We start from the raw sequence: 22,037 nt of genomic DNA on the forward strand, positions 1-22,037 counted from the left end.
GGGACAATCTGTAGTTTTCATTGGTACCATTTTGGGGTACCAGAATTTTTTTTTATCACGTTTTATTCCATTTTTTGGCAAGCAAGGTGACCAAAAACCATCAATTCTGACAATGTTTTTTATTTGTTTTTTTTTATGGCCTTCACCCTGGGCTATAAATGACCATTATACTTTATTCTGCGGGTCGATACGATTACGGCGATACCAGATGTATATAATTTTGTTATGTTTTGCAGCGTTTGTGCAATAAAATCACTTATTTATAAAATAAATTAATTTTTGTGTCCCCATATTCTTAGAGCCATAACGTTTTTATTTTTCAGTCAAAAAAGCGGTGTAAGGGCTTGTTTTTTGCGGGACGGGATGTAGTTTGTATTGATACCATTTTGGCGTACATGCGACTTTTTGATCACTTTTTATTGTATATTTTGGGAGGGTTGGTAACCAAAAAATTGTGATTCGGGCACTGTTTTTCGTTTATTTTTTTTGCGGTGTTCACCGTGCGGGAAAAATAATATTACAGTTTTATAGTTGGGGTCGTTACGAACGCGGCGATACCAAATATGTGTACTTTTTTTAACGTGTTAATTTTTTTCCTATAATAAAAGTCTTATTATAGGGAAAAAAGCATTCTTTGTTTATGTCACTTCTAACTTTTGATTTTTACACTTTTTCAAAACATTTTTATTATCTTTTTTTAACTTTTTTTACTTGTCCCACTAGGGGACACTTAGACTTGCAGCTCTGATCGCTGCTGGAACACATTACACTACACACGTAGTGTAATGTGTTCTAACTGTCATTGTGACGTAACTGTCACACTGACAGGAAGCAGAGGAGGAACGGCCGGAGGCTGATCCTCCGAGGCTTCCGTACATGGCAACCCGGAGGTCATTGTCTGGCCTCTGGTTGCCATGATAAGGATCGCCAGCCCCCGCAAATACATGTGGGGGGCTGCCGATCCGCTGTAAACCTCTTCGATGTGGTGATCGCAATCGACCACCGCATCGAAGGGGTTAATTGCCGATTTCAGCGGCGACAGGCCGCTGATCGGCAACGGGGAGAGCAGGACTGACACCCTGCACAGTTAACCGCCGCTGCGGTGCAGCGCCGCGCGGCGGTTAACTTTTAAAGCGCAGACGTAACTGTACGCCCAGGTGCGCGAAGTTACTGCTTATCTGGACGTACAGTTACGCCAAGGTGCGGGAAGGGGTTAAACCTCTGCAATTTATATGTACAGCCCTTTAGAAGTTAGGCTTATGTTTAGTTTGTACGCCAGGAAAGTTTCCGACATACACACTAAACGTGTCAAAAGGCCGAAGGCCAAAAGAGTCTTTCTGATCTCCTTTTGACCGGTATATAGCAAAAAATAAAAAAAAATGGAATAGCGTGGGAGACTAGGCTATTCTATCCCACACAGTCCATTGTACGCGCGTCAAAAGACAGCGCATTAAAAAAAAAAAAAAAAAAAAAAAAGACGCCTCCGTCAAAGAGGTGCCTGTCACTTCTTGGGACGTAATTGGAGCAGTTTTCCATTGACTACATTGAAAAACAGCTCCAATTACGTCCGTAATGGATGCTGCGAAAAACGCCTGCACATGCCATTACGTCTGAAATTCCGGAGCGGTTTTCTCCTGAAACCAGCTTCGTAATTTCAGCCGTATCGGACGTGTCAACATACCCTAACAGTGGCATCCATTACGCACAAGCTATAATGGTATCTGTAACTGATATGTCATGAAAAGGGTCATGAGAGTTCATGACGTGTCCACTATTAAACATCTCTCACAACCTACGTCAAATGTAGGCCAACAAAAAACCGTGACGTAAACATAGCCTTATTGACGCTACAAGATAATATTAACCCGTTAGTGACCGCCAATACGCCTTTTCACGGCGGCCACTAATGGGCTTTATTCTGATGCATAGGCCTTTTCACGGCACTGCATCAGAATAAAATTGCGGCGCCGTGAAAAGAGATAGCTCCCTTGGAGCACACTCTGGGGACCGTTGTTTGCGGTCCCCAAACCGGCGATCGCCGGTATTCAACGAATACCGGCGTCCGCCGTTACAATTAACGCAGCGGTGGAAAATCGCCATTTTTATCTCCTCTCACCATGAATGTTTGGTGAGAGGAGATAAAAAACTAACCTGAAGGGCCTCCGATGCCCGCGATCGTGCCCCCCCTTATCTTCTCCTCCCGCAGCTGCCGGGAAGAGAAAAAAAATGGCGCCCGCGCACACAATCTAATTAATATTGCGGCGCCGTGCAGAGTGATAGCTCCCTGCCCTCAGCTACCGGAGGTAGCTGAGGGCTTGGAGCACAGTCTGAAATCTAACTTTTTATCTCCTCTCACCATGAATGTTTGGTGAGAGGAGATAAAAAACTACTTGTTAGGCCTCCGATCGTGCCCCCCACTCCCCCCAACCGCCGGAAAAAAAAATATGGCGCACGCATGCGCTGTCAGTGAAAGGCAGCTATTCTGCCTGTAAATAGAAACTGATCAGGGACCGTTATAATTGGTCCCTGATCAGATGGTCACTGTGATATACCTATCACAGTGACCATAGTCCTATATTTTCAAAATACAGCACAAGATTTGTGCTCTTTCCCTCCCTCCTCTCACTGTAGTTGATCTGTGAGAGGGGAGAGAGAGAGAGATACTATACAAATCTTGTGCTGTATTATACTGTAAAATACACCACATACTTACTCGCCAGTGTTCCGATATTATCCGAATATTGTCCGTAATTTACCCCAGATTACCCGTAATCACCCCAGATTACCCGTAATTAACCCAGATTACCAGTAATCACCCCAGATTACACGTAATCACCCCCGTTTTTTTGTTTGTATTCTAAAAAAACAAAAAAAAACAACAATTATTAGTGTGGTGAACATGAACCGCAGAAGCCGCAGAATGTAATCTGCAGAGCAGGCATACGTCATGCTGTGCTCTAGCGGTTCCGGCAGTGATACAGACACTGCGTCAGTAGCAGAACTTGGCTCAGAAAGCGACACAAGTTCTGCTTCTGCCACTGGACCCCCCAGCCCTATGGTGGTGGACGCAGCGGTCAGCGGTGAAGCGTCAGGAGACGGGCCTAGTACTGCAGTCCCTTCCGCAATTTGGGATCCTGCAATTGATTTCTCCCCCCAAGTTTTTACCATTTACAGCGACTCCAGGCATCAATGCAGATGTCTCAAATTTTAGTCCCTATAATTTTTTTTTATTTGTTTATAGGCGATCAGGTCCTGGAACTAATCGTCCAGCAGACGAATTTATACGCCAGGCAATTTGGCACCCAAAATCCCAGGTCTTGCTATGCCAGAGGATGGATCCCCACAACAGTTTCTGAAATAAATTTTTTGGGGGGGGAAATACCCTAAACATGGGGATAGTAAAAAAAAACTCTATCCGCTCCTATTGGGCTACCAGCGCTATCCATAGCACGCCTGTATTTGCAGCCGTTATGGCCCGAACGCGCTATGAGACTCTAATGCGTTTCATGCATTTTTCTGACAATACACAAATCCCCCCAAGAAGTGACCCAGCCTATGATCGCCTCAAACTGAGACCCCTAATCTCCCTCCTAAGTAACTCATTTTTCAATTTATACACCCCAGGCCAAAAACTAGCGGTAGATGAGTCCCTTATGTCCTTCAAGGGCCGTCTATCGTTTCGACAATACATCCCCTCCAAAAGAGCCCGATACGGAGTGAAACTCTATAAGGTGTGCGAGAGCACAACGGGCTACACCTGTGGCTTTTTCATTTATGAGGGCAGGGACCGCCACCTTAATCCCCCAGGATGCCCAGAGGATATTGGCATTAGTGGGAAAATTGTCTGAGAACTCATGGTGCCATTCCTACAAAAATGGTACCATGTGTACACCGACAATTACTACACCAGTGTCCCCCTGTATAAGTCCCTCCATGCTGCGAATACAGGGGCCTGTGGGACGGTACGAAAAAATAGAGTCGGCTTCCCTCAACGACTGGTGTCCAGGCGACTAGTAAGGGGTGCGTCACTCTCATTTGCAAGTGACCAGTTGCTCGCTGTCAAATGGAGTGACAAAAAGGACGTGTACATGCTCTCCACCGTGCACGAGGACACCACAGTGGCAGTAAGAGAGAGGGGCGCTACCTCTGATAAGAGGAAACCGGTCTGCGTGGTGGACTATAACAAGTTCATGGGGGGAGTCGATCTGACCAGGTCCTACAACCGTACCTGGTCAAGCGCAAAACTAGGGCCTGGTATAAAAAGGTAGCGATCTACCTTATCCAAATGGCCACTTACAACAGCTATGTGCTGTACAAGACCCAGGGAACGCTCAGTTTCCGCCAGTATCAGGAGAAAATTATAGAGCAGCTCCTGTTTGACTCCCCCGCACCTAGAGACTCCTTCGAGTCAGAGGATGTCAAAAGGCTCACTGAGCGCCACTTCCTTCACCCCGTCCCTGCCTCTGTGAACCAAAGATACCCCCAAAAGAGATGCCGGGTGTGCAGTAAACACGGAAGGAGGAGCGATTCCCGGTTTTACTGCCCCATGTGCCCTTCAAATCCAGGCCTGTGCAACTACCCCTGTTTTCAGACCTACCACACCGTTTCTAATTATTAATTTTATCTATAATTTAGGGAAAACCAAAAAGGGTGGGGTGGGGGGGGGGGATTCTTTTTAGGGAGTCAAATGAATACAGTTTATTGTGCAGGAGCCCACATCTGTCTATTCAGAACATGGACCCCACAAGTGTTCTTGAAATAAAAAATAAATTTGGGCATTGCATTTATTAGTAGATAAATCCAACACCTGCGGCCCGTGCCGCCCCTGAATTAGTGGAAGTCGTGCATTTTAGAAATGGTTACAAGAATAAATTGGGGATGTAGTTCCTTTTTCTTATGACTATGTCCTGCCACATACGGCTGTTACATTCCTAATTCTGTACCGTGATACGGGCATGATTTTTTTTTCAAGGATCTCTAATAATCGAGCTGTTCCTTATCAATACACCATGGGCTTTGTTACGGTTCTTCTGGAAATACTGACATTTTGGGGATTAGTGATCCTTTACTGTTCCTATAGATGGTTTTGGACACTGTCCCTTTATATATTCTGTAGGTGATTGGTTGTTTTGTGCACATAGCGGTTCCTACCTTGCCGGGCAGGGGCCTGTTATGGTGTACCGCGTCACTTGGCACATTCGTCCCTCATAAGGATTGATGGAGCTAAAGAGACGTTGTACAACCAGTCACTGAAAAAACAAAACCTTGTCTTGACAGCCCTGCAGGTGTTCTTCTATCTAGTGAACAGACTCGAGTTTGCAACATAGTTGGATACATTTTCCTCCATTTGTTTGAAGATATTGCCCGTCACTCCAGCACAGTTTATTTTTTCCTCTCTGACTGATTTTATATTAGGACAGAATTCTGTCCACAATGACATCATAATGGCACCAACTGCTTCTTCAGCAAGACATAGTCATAAGTACAGGAAAATACGTCTATAGCAACATGTATCCATTATGAATACACGGCTTCACTTCTCTTCTGTATGCCGCACAAATTTATTAATGTGGCATATTTCTAACAGAATAACCTTCTACCACGTCTCCTCTATTTCATGTGGAAACGTAATAAAAGCTTGAAGAAAACATTATATACCCATAGTGTCTGAAATGATACCCATTATTTCCTCCTTTAAAAAATTTTTGGTCCGCATGCCCACTACACCACTAGATGAATACCTTTAGGGATTTAGTTTTTAAAATGGGGTCATTTCTGCCTGGTTTTTTTTTTGTTCAGGCAGCTCAATGCCTCTAAATGCATGATATGGGGCAGAGAATTTATTCAATTGTGCCCTGAAAGCCAAAGGGTGCTCCCTCTCTTTTTGGCCCAGCCACACGTCTAATAAGCAGATTGGGGCAACAATGAGAGTATTTTTGAAAACAGGAGAAACCGGGTGATAGATTTTGGGGTGTGTTTCTTCATTCTTATGGTCGCTTTACACAGAAATCGGTCTTCAAAGTGATACTTTTATGAAAAAAGTGATTTTTTATTTTTTTTCACCTTAAATTTAGCAAAAAACTGTGGGGTCAAAATACTCACTACACCCCTAGATAAATACCTTAAGTGGTCTAGTTTTCTAAATGGGGTCGTTTATGGGGAGTTTCTTTCGTTCTGGTAGTTCAAAACCTCTCCAAATATACAGTGGGGCCTAAAACATTTTCAAGCAAAATATGAGACCTGAATGCCTCCGGTTGCTCCCTTCCTTTCAGTCCCTGCTGTGTGTCCAGGCAATGCATTAGAGTCACAATGGGGGCATTTTTGAAAACAGGAAAAACAGGGTGATAGATTTTGGGGTGTGTTTCTTCATTCTTATGGTCGCTTTACAAAGAAATCGGTCTTCAAAGTTATACTTTTATGAAAAAAGTGAGATTATATTTTTTTACGCCTGCTTTGCATGAATTCTTACAAAAAAACTGTGGGGTCAAACTACTTACAACACCCCTTAATAAATACCTTAAGGGGTGTAGTTTGCAAAATGGGGTCACTTGTGGGGGTTTCCACCATTCTGACACCTATGAGCCTCTGAAAACCTGGCTTGGTGCAGGAAAACCAAATGTACTTCAAAATGTATAAAATTATTACCAAACTTGTAAGTCTTCTAAATTGCTCAAAAAAAAAATCTTTTTTTCAAAAGTGCTGCCAAAATAGAGTAGAGAGATGGAAATATATATTTAATTAAAAAAATCGTACTGTATGTACATATGTGACATATTGCCGTTAAAAATAGGGAAAAATGATAATTTTTACAAAATTTCTTCATTTTTTCTATTTTTTTATTAATTTCCGTAAATCGTATCAGTCTACTTTTACCACTAAAATAAAGTACAACATGTGACGAAAAAACAATGTCAGAATTACTTGGATATTCAAAACTTTCGCTGAGTTATTCTCTGATAAACTCACACATACCAGATTTAACAAATCCGGCTTGGTCATTAAGGCCCAAACAAGCCCGGTCATTAAGGGGTTAAGTGGCAAGAATGGGGTCAGGAAAACATTCCTGTTCTTGCCACTAAAAATATGGCTACCATATGGAACAGTATTATGGCTGTCTGAATGAGACCTTCAAAGATTTGATATGCGATCTGAAGAAAACGCAACTGTTATTGAGTATTTAGCAAGGCTTTACATGGAGATTTATTCAATGCCTTCCCCCTGCTTGCATTCTGGGCCCCAATGACCAAGCAATTTTTAAAGTTTTTCCATCGTCACATTCGAAAAGCTATAAAACTTTTTTTATTTTTGCGTCGACATAGCTGTATAAGGTCTTGTTTTTTGCGGGACAAGTTGTATTTTTTAATAGCACCATTTTGGGGTACATATTTATTGGTTAATAAATAGATAGAAAAACAACCATTTTTTGCGTCCTAAATCTAAGACGTTTACCGTGTGATATAAATAACACAATAACTTTATTCAACGGGTTGTTACGATTGCAACGATACCAAATTTCTATAGATTTTGTATGTTTTACTACTTTTACACAGTAAAAACACTTTTTTTCAATATTATTTGTTTTTGTGCCTCCATATTTGAAGAGCCATAACTTTTTTATTGTTTCGCCGATGCAATTGTATCAGGGCTTTTTGTTTGTGGGAAGACTTGTAGTTTTTATTGGTACCGTTTTGGAGTAGATGCGACTTTTTGATCACATTTTCTTTAAGTCAGGATTCACAGAAAACAGCAATTTTTCCATTGTTTTTTTATTTTATTGGCGTTCACTGTGCGGGTTAAATAAAGTAATAGCTTTATAGTCGGGGTCATTACGGACGTGGCGATACCAAATATATGTAACTTTTTTTAATAGTAAAGCATTTTGTAAGGGGAAAAAGTGTTTTTTGTTTAATTTACTTTATTCTAATTTTTTTTAAACTTTTTTACTAGCCCTACTAGGGGACTTTAATATGCGATCATCCGATCGCTTTTATAATACACTGCAATAGTTTTACTGCCTGTCCGTTTAAAACGGACAGGCATCTGCTAGGCCATACCTCTGGCACGACTTAGCAGGCATTTACTACAGGCAGACCTGGGGGCCTTTATTAGGCCCCCGGCTGCCATAGGAGACACAGACACTCAGCAATCTTATCGCCGTGTGTCGGTGGGATGAGAGGGAGCTCCTTCCCTCTCTCCAAAACAACTCTGATGCGGCGCTCGCTGTCGAGTGCCGCATCGGAGGGGGTTAAACGGGTGAGATCTATACTAATATCGATCTCACCCGTTCGAGCAGGGATGCCCCCAATTACCTCTGGTAGCTGAGAGCAGGGAGATTTAACGGCTCCCTGCTGTTTATTTATTCTGATGAAGTGCAGTGAAAAGGCTATTGCATCAGAATAAAGCCCACTAATGACCGCTGTGAAAAGGCGTATCAGCGGTTATTAAGGGGTTCTCCAGGTTTCTAGAGTTGATGGCCCAACCTAAGGATAAGCCATCAATATTTAATTGTGGAGTTCTGACTCTCGGCACCCTTGCCGATGAGCTGTTTGAAGGGACGTGGCGCTCGTACGATCGCTGCAACCTCTTCATTGTATACATAGTGCTCCTCCTCGTTCGTACTTGCATGCGCCGTTACATTTGTAGTGGCCGTGCAAGGTATTGCACCACTGTCTCATTCACTTGAATGGGACAGTGGTGCAATACCTGGCATGGCTGCTACAAATGTAACAAGTCAATTTTAGAAACCCAGATAATCCCTTTAATGGCAATCGCTAGTTCGATTTCCCTTTATAGTCATCTTAACACATGAAATGGTTGGCACGATCACTTTTCTTAGAAACTCCACAAACATCAACTGCCGGCGTACATTTACACATTACGAATATCGTAAGTTATGATCGAAAATGGATGCATTGCATGTAAAGCCAGATTTACCAGAACGGATCAGAATATAACTCACCTGTGTGAGTAGAGGTGGAACGTGCGGTTAAATAACTGAAAGTTGGTAATAAATCCAGGTGGTGCAGTAGTAAACGTGGTCTGTGTATAAAAGAATACATTTTCATGGCAGTAAATTCACTTTAATAGATAAATACACAAGGCATTCTATAGCCCAATACTAAACGCTGTAAAGCTGTTCAAGTGCTGAACATACATTGGCAAGAGAAAAATCTCAGATCTAAGCAAAGTTAAAAAATGTCACCTAGTGGCCAGTCTCTCCTTTAACGTGTCCCTCCAAGTATGATCTCCCGATCAGACATTAGGCAAGGAGATACACTATTGCATGCTGGATTGTACAGTGGTCGAGGCAAACGAAAAGTGCTCGAAGAGTATCTCTGCATGGGCCCTATGAAATCGGGCTGAAGAAAAGACTTGGAGGCACACTTTAACCCCTTCACGACCAGCCCACGTAGATTAACGGGCTGCCGTGCTGGGCTTTTCTCCTGCAGCCCGTTAATCTCCGTGGTGTCAGAACAGAGTGCACAGCGCTCTCCCTGTGCTCTGAATCTCTCAGCACACGCTGCTATTAGCAGCCTAAGTGCTGAGAGAAGACATCAGGACCGGATTGGTGTCGGTCCTGATGACGTGATCACCATGATAAAGCTATCATGGTGTTCATAGCAAAGTTTGTTGCAGCAACAAACTTTCGTGCTGTTTGTTACACTGTTTCTCCTCCCCCCCTGTCAGATCGTTCTGAGACAGTGGGGGAGAAGAAGCGCTGTGCTGAGCAGCTGCTGTGTGTCTCCTATAAAGACACACCGACTGTGAAAAACACACACAAATAACACCTCCACATAGTTTAGTGTAGGCAGCTAGCTATAGTTTAGGTAGATAGTACTCAGACTAGGACAATTAATTAGTTAATTAATAATCAATTAGGGCTTATAATGTGTGTGTATATATATATATATATATATATATATATATATATATATATATATATATATATATATATATATACACATACACATATATATATATATACACACATTATATATATATATATATATATATATATATATATCTATATGATTTTATATATATATAGAGAGAGAGAGAGAGAGACAGATATATATATCTGTCTCTCTCTATATATTTACATCTATAAAATTATATAGATATATATTTATATACTGTGTGTGTATATATATATATATACACACACATACACACACACACACACACACACACAGACACACACGTAATATATATTATATATAGACATATATTTGAAATTTGTTAATACTAAAAATTAATAATTAGGGATGTTATATCTATAACATCATATAGATATATCCGTACATGTAATATATACGTATACACACATATACTTATATAAATCTCTTCATATATTTTACACGTCTGTAAATTCTAAATACATTGATTCATTGTTAGGCTGTGTTCACACGGAATTTTTTGCAGGAGGAAAATTCCTCCTGCAAAAACTGCTCCGGACGTTTTTTGCACAGTGGTTTGCCAAAAACTCGTCGAAACACTCGTCGAGGTGTTTTTTTTACCCTTCTGACTGATTGAAATGGGGTTTTGGAGGCGGAAACCGCCTCAAGATAGCTCATGTCGCTTCTTTTTACCGCGATGCGTTTTTTTTGCTCACGGTAAAAAAGCTCATCCAACTCCCATTGAAATCAATGGGAGACATTTTCGGGAGGTTTTTGACGAGTTTTGCGGAACAGGGCCTTAGGGTTGTTCATAAATTTATTGATCAATGGGCTTTTTCTTTGTTACTTTTATTAAAACTGTTACAAAAAATAAGTTTAAAAAAAATATGTAAAAAATGGCACACAAGTTATATACCACTTAAGAGGCATTTGCTCTCTTGGATTCGGATAGTGAATGGGGTCACTTTTGGGGGGTTTCTGCTGTTTTGGTCCCTCGAGGGCGTTGCAAATGGGACATGGCACCGAAAACCATTATAGCAAAATTTGAGCTCCAAAACCCAAATGCCGCTCCTTCCCTTCTGAGGTTTGTAATGTGTTCAAATATACGTTTATGACCACATATGGGGTATTGCCGTAATCAGGATAAATTTCTTTACAAATGTTGGGGCGCTTTTTCTCCTTTATTCCTTGCAAAAATTAAAAAATGTCTGTTTCTTCAGAAGAAATGTAGATTTTCATTTTCACAGACTAACGCCAATAAATTCAGCAAAAAACCTGTGGGGTTAAAATGCTCACTATACAACTAGATAAATTCCTTGAGGGGTGTAGTTTCCAAAATGGGGTCACTTTTTGGGGGTTTCCACTGTTTAGGCACCACAAGACCTCTTCAAACCAGACATGGAGCCTAAAATATATTGTAATAAAAAGGAGGCCTCAAAATCCACTAGGTGCTCCTTTGCTTCTGAGGCCTGTGTTTCAGTCCATTGGGACACTAGGGCCACATGTGGGATATTTCTAAAAACTGCAGAATCTGGGCAATAAGTATTGAGTTGCGTTTCTCTGGTAAAACCTTCTGTGTTACAGAATTTTTTCTATTACAAATGAATTTCTGCAAAAAAAATTACATTTGTAAATTTCACCTCCACTTTGCTTTAGTTCCTGTGAAATGTCTAAAGGGTTAAGAAACTTCCTGAATGCTGTTTTGAATACTTTGAGGGGTGAAGTTTTTAAAATGGGGTGAATTATGGGGAGTTTCTAATATATAAGGCCCTCAAAGCCACTTCAGAAGTGAACTGGTCCCTGAAAAAATAGGTTTTGGAAATTTCTTGAAAATATGAGAAATTGCTGCTAAAGTTCTAAGCCATGTAACGTCCTAGAAAAATAAAAGGATGTTCAAAAAACGATGCCAACATAAAGTAGACATATGGGGGATGTTAACTAGTAACTATTGTGTGTGGTATTACTATCTGTTTTGCAAGCAGATACTTTCAAATTTAGAAAAATGCAATTTTGTGCAAATTTTCTATACATTTTGGTGTTTTTCACAAATAAATATTGAATTTATCGACCAAATTTTTTTACAGAAGTAAAGTACAATATGTCACGAGAAAACAATCTCAGAATCGCTTGGATAGGTAAAAGCAATTCGGAGTTATTACCACATAAAGTGACACATGTCAGATTTTAAAAAATCGCCTGCGTCCACAAGGCCAAAACAGGCTGTGTCCTGAAGGGGTTAATGTGAAGTGGTCATCAACAATAAAATTATTTGGAGTGTTTCTCCTTGGAATGCTATAGTAGATGAATACTATGGTGTCTACAGGAGGATGATGATGATTATGGTCAACTATACCCTTTCATATGGATAGAAGGTGATTTGCGTTGATCCACCACCAAGATCCAGCATTCCAGCCAACTTTGCAGAAGCATTTGTTAAACCCCCTATTAGAATAAGACAAATAGAGCACGTAAAAAAGCAGAAAGCATACTATACATTTGTTTGCGCTCATCAAATATACCAAGACTTCTAAGATACATTTTTTCTTTTACATACTGTATGAAAAAGTTAAACAAATATAAGACCATCATATGTCTGGAGTACACCCATCAGATACCCACCCATTGAGTCTTTATAAAAATAAAAAGGTAAAACTCCTAAATAAATTAGAAGCATCTTACTACAGCGGTCTTTAGATTAAGCCTTGTGTCTGAAATGCCAGTTGCAATAAATTCCCCCCAGTGTTTGCACTAATTTAAGGCTTGCAGGGAAGAAGGTGGAAACAGTGTAGAAGAGCAAATTCTGAACACCTTCTCCAGAGAGCGCTCTATGTAAAGTAGTATCTATGACACTGGACATAGCAGACTGACAAAACCCTGACATGGTCTCAGCATTCCCATGAGCTGCTTACCAGGTATCAAGGGTCATTGATACCCGCGTCCAGGTCAAATTTTCCATTTCTGATATGCACTTCTTTAAACGATAAAATCTTTGAATATCCTAACTATTTTTACAAGACTTATGGAGGCTTTAATTTTCTAGATTAGTTTAATTAATTTAATGTTTTACATTTTTAGTATGAGCAGATAAATCACTAAAAAAAACAAAAAAAAACAGTCTTGCAATTTCTAAAATATATTTATTTGATATATATATATATATATATATATATATATACACACACACATATATATATACATACTGTTGCAGCTCTGTAACAGTTATCCTTCTTCACTCTCCCCTCACAGAAGATCCAGGAGAGAGAAGAAGACTAAAGAGTTGAAACAAAAAACTTTCCGTACCTTATCTGCCCAGATAACAAGCACACTGGCTCCGTTATCTCTGGGCAGAAGCCATGGAAGGAGGGAGAAGGGGGGGGGGGGGGTGCTGACACGGGAAGAGATGAGGGATAGAGAGATAAGTGCAGACTGCCCCATTGTGAGCAGAGCTGAAACTTGTTAGTATAGTTTCATTAAAAAAAAAACAAAAACATTTGTTTTATGAAATTAAGTCAAAGAGGTGTTGGCACTTGTAAAGAGAGCCGACATAGATTAGTGCAAAGTTGCTCACGCTGAAGCAGCTTCTGCACTCATTAAACCCTGATGCACGCTGCAAAAGTCTATACACGTGCTAACTGCACGGGGCATCAGCAGTTAGAACATATATAGCCGTATGACAGCCATGAAGGGGTTAAACAGTGGCGCACTCTGCTGACTCCAGCATTTGGGCAACTTTTATTCAGTACAGAACACTTAATTTTGAGATCTATATAACGGGTACATGCATAAAAATAAAGTCTTCCAATAAAAAGGCAGCTAGCAATGCTTACCTGTTAGAAAGTTAACAGTTATCCAAGCAAATATTCCTGGAAAATAAAAATTTGTTGATTACCAGGGTATTGTAGATTTGGGGGGAAATCAGTTCAGGTTTCCAGCTTGATTTTTTAAATGGCTGTAGTTGCAAGTAACTTGAATATGCGACCCTGCTCACCTTCATCCGTACCATCCATAATAGAGACACTTTCTTTTCCAACAAGGAACGGAGATGACTGAAAAATGTTCGTCACCTAAAATATATGGAGAGTTGTAAAAAAAAAAACAAAAAAAACAAAAAAAAAAAACAAGATATTATCCCTAGAGTATGTTCATACCACTTATTTTCTGCCGTTTTTCGGGCCGGAAATTGGAAGCAGGACGCCTCCAAACATCTGCCCATTGAATTCAAGGGGAAAAACGGCGTTCTGTTCACATAGGGTTTTTTTTACGCGGCAGTCATGAAAAACAGCCACGTAAAAAAACGCCCGCGAAAAAGTGCATGCCACTTCTTTAGCAATTTTTCGTGGACTATCGAAAAACCGCTCCAAAAACTTCCGTAAAAAACGAGAGTTGTTTAAAAAAACTTCTGAAAATCAGAAGTTTTCCCTGGAAAACAGCTCCGAATTTTCAGATGTTTTTTGCTAAGAGTGTGAACATGCCCTTACTCTCCTACAATTTATAGGACATTGCTCTATACATTTATGTTTATTTCCGGTCCCATTTCATAGTAGCCAAACTCTGCAAATTGCACATGTGAGTGAATGCAGGTTTTTAAAACATGAATATTTAAAGTGGCTTTCTGGGACTTTGATATGGATGACCCATCTTTACAATAGGTCATTAATATCAGATCGGCAGGGGTCTAACTCCCGGCACTTCCACCAATCATCTGATTGACGGGGGCCCGCGGCATTCCAGTGAGCTCATAGCTTACCCAGCGACAGTAGCTGTGCCGATACTTCAGCTTTTGCAGCTAAATCCCATTCAAGTGAATGGGACTGTGCTGCAGCACCGCGACCCCTTAAATCAGCTGATCGGTGAGGGTGCAGGGATTCGGACCCCCACCGACCTGATATTGATGAAGTATTTTAAGAAAAGGTCATCGATATTAAAGTATCGGAAATTTTTTTTTATTTCATGTAACAAATTGACTGATCGTTGTAGTTGATTTCCGCTCTGGCTAATTTATAGAGGTTACGTCTAAGGGAAAGCCCTTTTATTTAAAAATGTTTTTTCTAGACGAGACAACCCCATTTTCATTTACATAAAAGCAGACAAGCATTTTAAAAATATATTACCGTGCCCAGCAGTTTCTGTGCTTTCTCTTCTGGTAAAAGACGTAATCCAGCTGTAGCTTTGAGGACGAGTGGAGTAGATCTCCTGAGGCGTTCAGGTATTTCTTCAATTGCAATATGTAGCAGGTCTTTTATTCCTGCAGCACACTGAGAGCGTGGGAGAAAAAGTGGTAATGAACGTTTGTTCTTTATCTAGTAAAAAGGTGCTTGAAGAACCAAAAAAAAAGGTTTTAAAACTCTACTGGGTCCATCTGCTTTTTCTTCTATACACGTGACTCCTTCTCAAAATATGATGCTGGCATTTGTCACCATGCTTAAAATGCCCCCAAAACAGTCAACATCTGTCCTACAAAGCTTCAGCTTCTGTGGAAAAACGTGATCCCTGTATTTACATGTAGTTTTCCTGGCTCCTCTAAGGTCAAGGTTTATAGTATTTAACCCCTTAATGACCGGGCCATTTTGCACGTTAATGACCAAGGATTATTTTTTGTTTTTTCACGGTCGCATTCCAAGAGTCGTAACTTTTTTTTTATTCCGTCGATATAGCCGTATAAGGGCTTGTTTTTTTTGCGGAACGAGTTGTATTTTGTATTTGCACCATTTTTAGATGCTTCTAATATATCGATTAACTTTATTTTAGGAGAATTGAAAATAAGCAGCTATTCCAGCATTGATTTTCACGTTATAAATTTATGCCGTTTACTATGCAGCGTAAATAACATGTTCACTTTATTCTATGGGTCGGCACGATTACGGGAATACCAAATATGTAGAGGTTTTATATGTTTTCCTACGTTTGCACAATAAAAACCTTTAGAAAAAAATTACTTGTTTTCGCATCGCCGCGTTCCAAGAGCCGTAACTTTTTTATTTTTCCGTCAATGTGGCTGTATGTGGGCTTGATTTTTGCGGGACAATGTGTAGTTTTCATTAGTACTATTTTGGGGTACATATGACTTATAGATTAACTTATTTTTTATGGGGGGAATGGGAGAAAAGAGAGAATTTTGCCGTTGTTTTTTTGTGTTTTTTTTTTACACCGTTCATCCTGCGGTTTAATTAATGTGTTCATTTTATTGTTCAAGTCGTTATGATCATGGGGATACCATATATGTGTATGTGTGATTTGTTTTAACACTTACTAAATCAAACCACTTTTTGGGCAAAAAGTTGTATTTTATCTGTACATTTTTTTTTCCCCACAAACTTTATTTAACTGCTTGACATTTTTTTTTTTAGTCCCACCAGGGGACTTCACTATGCGATCTGCCGATCGCATATATAATGCTTTGGTATACTTAGTATATCAAAGCATTATTGCCTGTAAATCTGACAGGCAATCTATTAGGCCATGCCTCTGGCATTTGCTGAAGGACAGACCTGGGGGTCTTTGTTAGGCCCCCGGCTGCCATTTAAACCCGACGGCGACCCGCGATTTCTTTGCGGGGGCGCCGATGTGGTGACAGAGGGAGCTCTCTCCCTCTGTTAAACACATTAGATGTCGCTATTGACAGCGGCATTTAATGGGTTAAACTGCCGGAATCGGAGCACGCTTCGATTCCGGCAGTTGTGGCAGGAGACAGGCTGTGTATAACAGCCGTGCTCCTGCCGCTGATCGCGTGTGTACAGTGTCAGTACCCGCGCCATCACAGGACGGATATATCCATCCTCCTGCGCGAACTAGCAGCTGCAGAGGACGGATACATCCGTCCTTCGGCGTTAAGAGGTTAAAGGAAGAATGTCTTATTTTTTTCAAGTATCCATTAGGGCCTGTTCACAGGGAGTATTTTGACGCGCTTTTTGGAGTGGAAACCGCTCCGCAAAACTCGTCAAAAACCGTCCGAAAATGCCTCCCATTTCAATGGGCGGCGGGGGCGGTTTTCTCCCTCAAGCGGTAAAACCGCCTCGCGGGAGAAAGAAAGGACATGCTCTATCTTCGCGCGTTTACGCCTCTGACCTCCCGTTTACATAAATGGCCGCGGGCGAAAAACACTGCAAAAAACGCTGCGAAAATCGCAGCAAACGACGTGCAGTAAGGACAAAATCTACCTCAAAATCCCAATTTTGAGGCAGAATTTTCCTCCTGCAAAAAACTCAGTGTGAACACAGCCTTAGGTGGAAGTGTTGTTTTTAGCTATATACACAGTTTAAATACATCAACAATAAATACATTATCTTGCATGCAGTCTTCGCCTTACTATAACAATATTTCCATACGGGAGAGGTTGATGGCTTTGAGAAGCCAGCACTGCATAGGTAAGTAATATAGTCTCTTTTACTGAGCTATTTGTAGAAATCTCACATAATCCCTATGCAAACAAGTTATGTTCCCGGACTTACATAGAAGGTAATGGTTTAATCGCATGACATCTAACAATAGCTTCCCAGCCATAACTAACACGTTGAGTAGTCCAATATTTGTCTTGGCTGCTACCCACCACAGCTATACGATAGGGTAAGTAATGGCCAGTTTAGGAATCTATTCTTCTCCTCCCTAAAAACAGATCCTTTTTCCTTTTATATCCCTTAAGAAGTATTTTTCTTTTCTAGGCTGGGTTTAATTTCAATTATAAAAAAAACACAAAAACACACTTCAATATCTCAAGGTCTATAATGGGATTCTGGAAACCTTATATCATGAGAACATTCTTATATTTTCAAAAATATGCAAACAGCCCGCACACCTGCTCGAAGACTTCCACACCGGGGCTGCAAAGTATTTTCATTTGCATCAAGTATCACTTGTAATATTTTAGCAAATCACAGCAGTCAAATAAGAGATATCTGCAAACCTCTAACTGGATAACTTGCCTTATCTGGCTCATCAGCATATGCAGACAGTCCCGGCTTTATAGCCTTAAAGAGTTCATGTTCCAGATGGGGTTCTCCTGATAAAGAAAAAATAAATCATCAGATCACGCCAATGAAATATTACATTCTATATGTATGCGCATGTGCCAGCAGGGATGATATTGACTCAGGACTCACGTGATACATCATCATCTCCATTAATTTTGGCACTATTGTTTACATGTTCTGTCATCCTTCAGCGCATTATACAGAAGGGAAGAAGAATTTAATAACATATTGTATGTGTCATAACTACTAATATGACAGATACTTATTACAAACTGGCCAGCCAGGGTCCCAGAAGCTGGAATTACAGAATTTGCTGTTCAAAAGTATATTTCCTCTATGGTAAAAGGTTATTCCCAACTAAGACATTTATGGCATATCCCTGGGATACGGGAGCTCTGGGACCCACACCTATCAGCAGAACGGGGATCACCCAACCCCAGTCCCGTTCATTGAGACAGCCGCCGCATCCAGGGCCAAAGAATGAATGGAGTGGTGGGAGTTACGGAAACAGACGAGAAAGCAGATGACCCCTGTTCTAGTGATAGGTGCAGATCGCAGAGCTGGAATCCGCATCTATCAGATAGATTGTCTATGGCATATCCTGTTGATAAACCATAAATGTCTTAGATGGGAATACCCCCCAACATCCCCCCCCCCCTTAAATTGGACCAGTGGCTGTCAGCAAAAAAAAACATATTCTACAACAAAAACAGAAGTAATAAAAAGTAATGATTGTCCAATCACACCCCTCACTAAGTTCTGCATATGCTCAGTACACTATACAAAACATGGCATGCTGGGACATTTAGTTCTCACAAGTGCTGAGAAACAATGGATAGGACATTATGGGTTGTAAAGGACAACCTACTTGGCAATGTTGCATAATCTGCTATGACTTATCTCAAGAAAATCTAAAATATTAAAAGATAAAACATGCTTTGCTTGTCTACTTTATAAAAAAAACCGGAGCTGGCAGGTGATGTAAGCAGAATGCAGTATGTGTCTTTTACAGGTGAACGTGTACTATGACTCAGGGGGTACTAATGTAAAGATGCATGGCTTCCTAAATTTCTATTTACAAGCTATGCCTGATGTGAATCATGACTGAAGATGTATTAGGAGGAGTTGTGACATTCCTGCATATGTCAATTTCACAACTGTGTGATTCAGTGCAGCACCACACCAGAAGTACACAAACTGCAGGACTCAATGGCACTATTACTCTGAGCAGGATACACGAACAACCGCTCCATTTTTAAAGGGGCAGTCAGATAGCACCTCCTTAGCAACCAGTCTCTCTCAAATACTAAAGTCTTCTGCTAAAGGCAGAACGACCGATCAACTGAGGGCAGAAATGAGGCAAGGAGGCTTGGCAGCCTTGGTGCTACCCTAACGCTACCAATAGAAGCTTGTATGCAGGATCGCTTACCAGAGGATGTTTGACTGAACTTGTAAACGTGCACTCGTGTGCCGGTGCTCCCGGCATCAAACATTATACCATAGAATATCTCATTTGATATTCCATATGCGTCCTCAAGGTCAGGCACAGATGTGTGAGTACTAGGAGTCCATCGGAGGTAGCTGATATAGAGCGTGACACAAAGTGCAACAAACAGGAGAAGCTGGAACTTTGAAATTTTCATGGTTGTCGTTTCAGAACTGCAACACAAAAAGTTTTCAAGAATTGTACTGAAACCGGCTGTTTAGACTTGAATTGAAAAATTATAATATTAAAAACCACATCAGTTCACACAGCATTTAGGGTATGTTCACACGGCCTATTTACGGACGTAATTCGGGCGTTTTTGCCCCGAATTACGTCCGAAAATAGCGCCTCAATAGCGCTGACAAACATCTGCCCATTGAAAGCAATGGGCAGACGTTTGTCTGTTCACACGAGGCGTAATTTACGCGCCGCTGTCAAAAAAGACGGCGCGTAAATAGACGCCCGCGTCAAAGAAGTGACCGGTCACTTCTTTGGCCGTAATTTGAGCCGTTATTCATTGACTCCAATGAATAGCAGCGCCAATTACGCCCGTAGTTGACGCGGCGTTCAAGCGCCTGCACATGCCGTTACGACTGATATTACGGGGATGTTTTCAGGCTGAAACATCCCCGTAATTTCAGCCGTAACGGACGCCCTCGTGTGAACATACCCTTACTGGCGTTTTACGCCTCAAATTACGCCTGAAAAGACGGCTCCAATATGTCTGCAAACATCTGCCCATTACTTTCAATGGGTTTTACGATGTTCTGTTCAGATGAGGTGCAATTTTACACGTCGCTGTCAAAAGATGGCGCGTAAAAAGACGCCCGCGACAAAGAAGTGCAGGACACTTCTTGGGACGTTTTTGGAGCAGTCTTTCATTGACTCCAATGAAAACCAGCTCCAATTACGTCCGTAAAAGACGCCGCGAAAAACGTGAGTACATGCAAAATACGTCTGAAATTCAGGAGCTGTTTTCGTCCTGAAAACAGCTCCGTAATTTCAGACGTATTTTGCGTTTGCGTGTGAACATACCCTAAATCACCCCCATTGATTTCAATCGGAGCCAGAAGCGGTTTTTTTCCCCCCAGGTGGCTTTCCAATCAATGAGACAGAAAAAACCCACGCCACTTGTTTAAAGCACTTTTTGTAACGCTTTTTTGACCAAAAACTACCTGCGGTTTTGCATTGGATGAATTCTACAAAACTGCTAAAAAAAAGCTTTACATTGTACAAAAATGAGGCGTATTTACATAAAACCCCTTTAACTTTTACACTAGTCGCACAGCTTTTCCCACCTCCAATTCTGTGTTACATGAAAGCGTCAGGCAGCAGCAACTTTGTGGTGAGCAGGTTCGCTATACGGGTGGCTTAATGCTTTATAATGGGCGAATATACAAAATAATTGAGGAAAATTTATCAATGTCATTACACTTAAGAAAATAGCACATAACTGGGTTTGGCTTTCAAATACTAAGTTTTCTGCGCCTTTCAGTTTAGAAAAGTAATGGAGAGCAATGGAGGACACAAACCGTGAGGGGATTATGGAGCAATATTAGTAAATGTCCCCTAATAAATGGCTGACAGAATGTCAATAAGTGCCAGAGAAGATGAGGTATTTATCAATAGTTCTATGGTCTCCTTATAATAAACCTGAGTGGCCACCGAACATACAGAGGAGCAGCTCGTTCCCGGTCTCCACTTACCTGAACATAATCAGAAGCCATAAGAATGCCGGGCAGAGCTCCTGTTACTGTCAACTAGCTCCACGTCACGGCCCCACCCCCTCTACGTCATTCCAAGGCGTCTGGAGGATGTCACGTAACGAAACAAACAGCTCCCATAGGGTGCAAGATAGACTGGAATGCGTGGTTTGAAGGTCACGTGACCGGAGAGGAAGTGGGCGGGGCCTAGTACGTGTGTGTGTTGAGCTGCGGTGACGGGTGTGTTCAGAGCCTTTGTTGCACTGGAGACTGACACAGGGGAGAGCGATGTTCTGTCATGGGGAAACCCTCTGTATGATGGGGGTTGTTCCGTGTGAGAGGAGTGATTTTTCGCAGGTGCAGTTTTTGTCTATTTTTTTTCTTGTGAAAAACGTGACTCCGGCATGAGACGTCTTATTAGCAGTTTCTTTTGATGCAATTATAAAAGCTGCTGCAAAAAAACCTAAAAAAAATACCTCATGTAAGGGTCCATTCACACGTTGTAGTTGGGGGTGCAGTTAGAACCGCATCAGAAAACGCACCAAATCCTTACCCTTAGTACTCTAGTGTTTTTTTTATCATGCAATATAACCACAAAATAGATCCTTATGGCGGACATAGTTCAGATCTCTGCAATCTGTCAGAAATGCACACCGAATAGGCTGGGCATGCATTTTTTGTTTTGTTAGTGAGGCCGCAAGTCACTGATTTTGCTGCGGTTTTCCAAAAATTGTGACACAAGCACCTTAAAATCGCGAGAGCCACTACATGTGGTTTTTGCATTTTTTACAGGGATGCCCTTTTTTTCAGCTGTAATTTGAGGTTAGTGTTACATACGTACTGGCATGTGTGAATACACCCTAATAAGGTTATTTTTTTTCAAATACTTTAGTTTTTATACTCTGCTGTCATACAACATATAAGGGCTCATGCACACTGGCATGGTGGCTGAACATTAGTGTGGTGGGCTCTGTTGGACTCCTGG

General features: G+C 41.1%; 1 protein-coding gene across 1 annotated transcript in view; it reads right to left on the reverse strand.

Moving 5' to 3' along the window:
* ENTPD6 (ectonucleoside triphosphate diphosphohydrolase 6) overlaps positions 1–21,206 on the reverse strand; it is a 44,335-nt gene extending 23,129 nt beyond the window's left edge. The window contains exons 1-8 of the mRNA XM_075864486.1: positions 21,056–21,206; positions 19,293–19,522; positions 17,816–17,892; positions 15,008–15,151; positions 13,885–13,960; positions 13,724–13,759; positions 12,250–12,338; positions 8,960–9,039 (exon numbers count right to left, since the gene is read on the reverse strand). Of these exons, the coding sequence (XP_075720601.1) occupies positions 8,960–9,039; positions 12,250–12,338; positions 13,724–13,759; positions 13,885–13,960; positions 15,008–15,151; positions 17,816–17,892; positions 19,293–19,522; positions 21,056–21,063 (740 nt within the window). The 5' untranslated portion in view covers positions 21,064–21,206. The remainder of the gene's footprint in view (positions 1–8,959; positions 9,040–12,249; positions 12,339–13,723; positions 13,760–13,884; positions 13,961–15,007; positions 15,152–17,815; positions 17,893–19,292; positions 19,523–21,055) is intronic.
* Positions 21,207–22,037: the final 831 nt, after the last annotated feature.

Source organism: Rhinoderma darwinii, chromosome 4, assembly GCF_050947455.1.
Source record: "Rhinoderma darwinii isolate aRhiDar2 chromosome 4, aRhiDar2.hap1, whole genome shotgun sequence".
Lineage (NCBI taxonomy): Eukaryota > Metazoa > Chordata > Amphibia > Anura > Rhinodermatidae > Rhinoderma > Rhinoderma darwinii.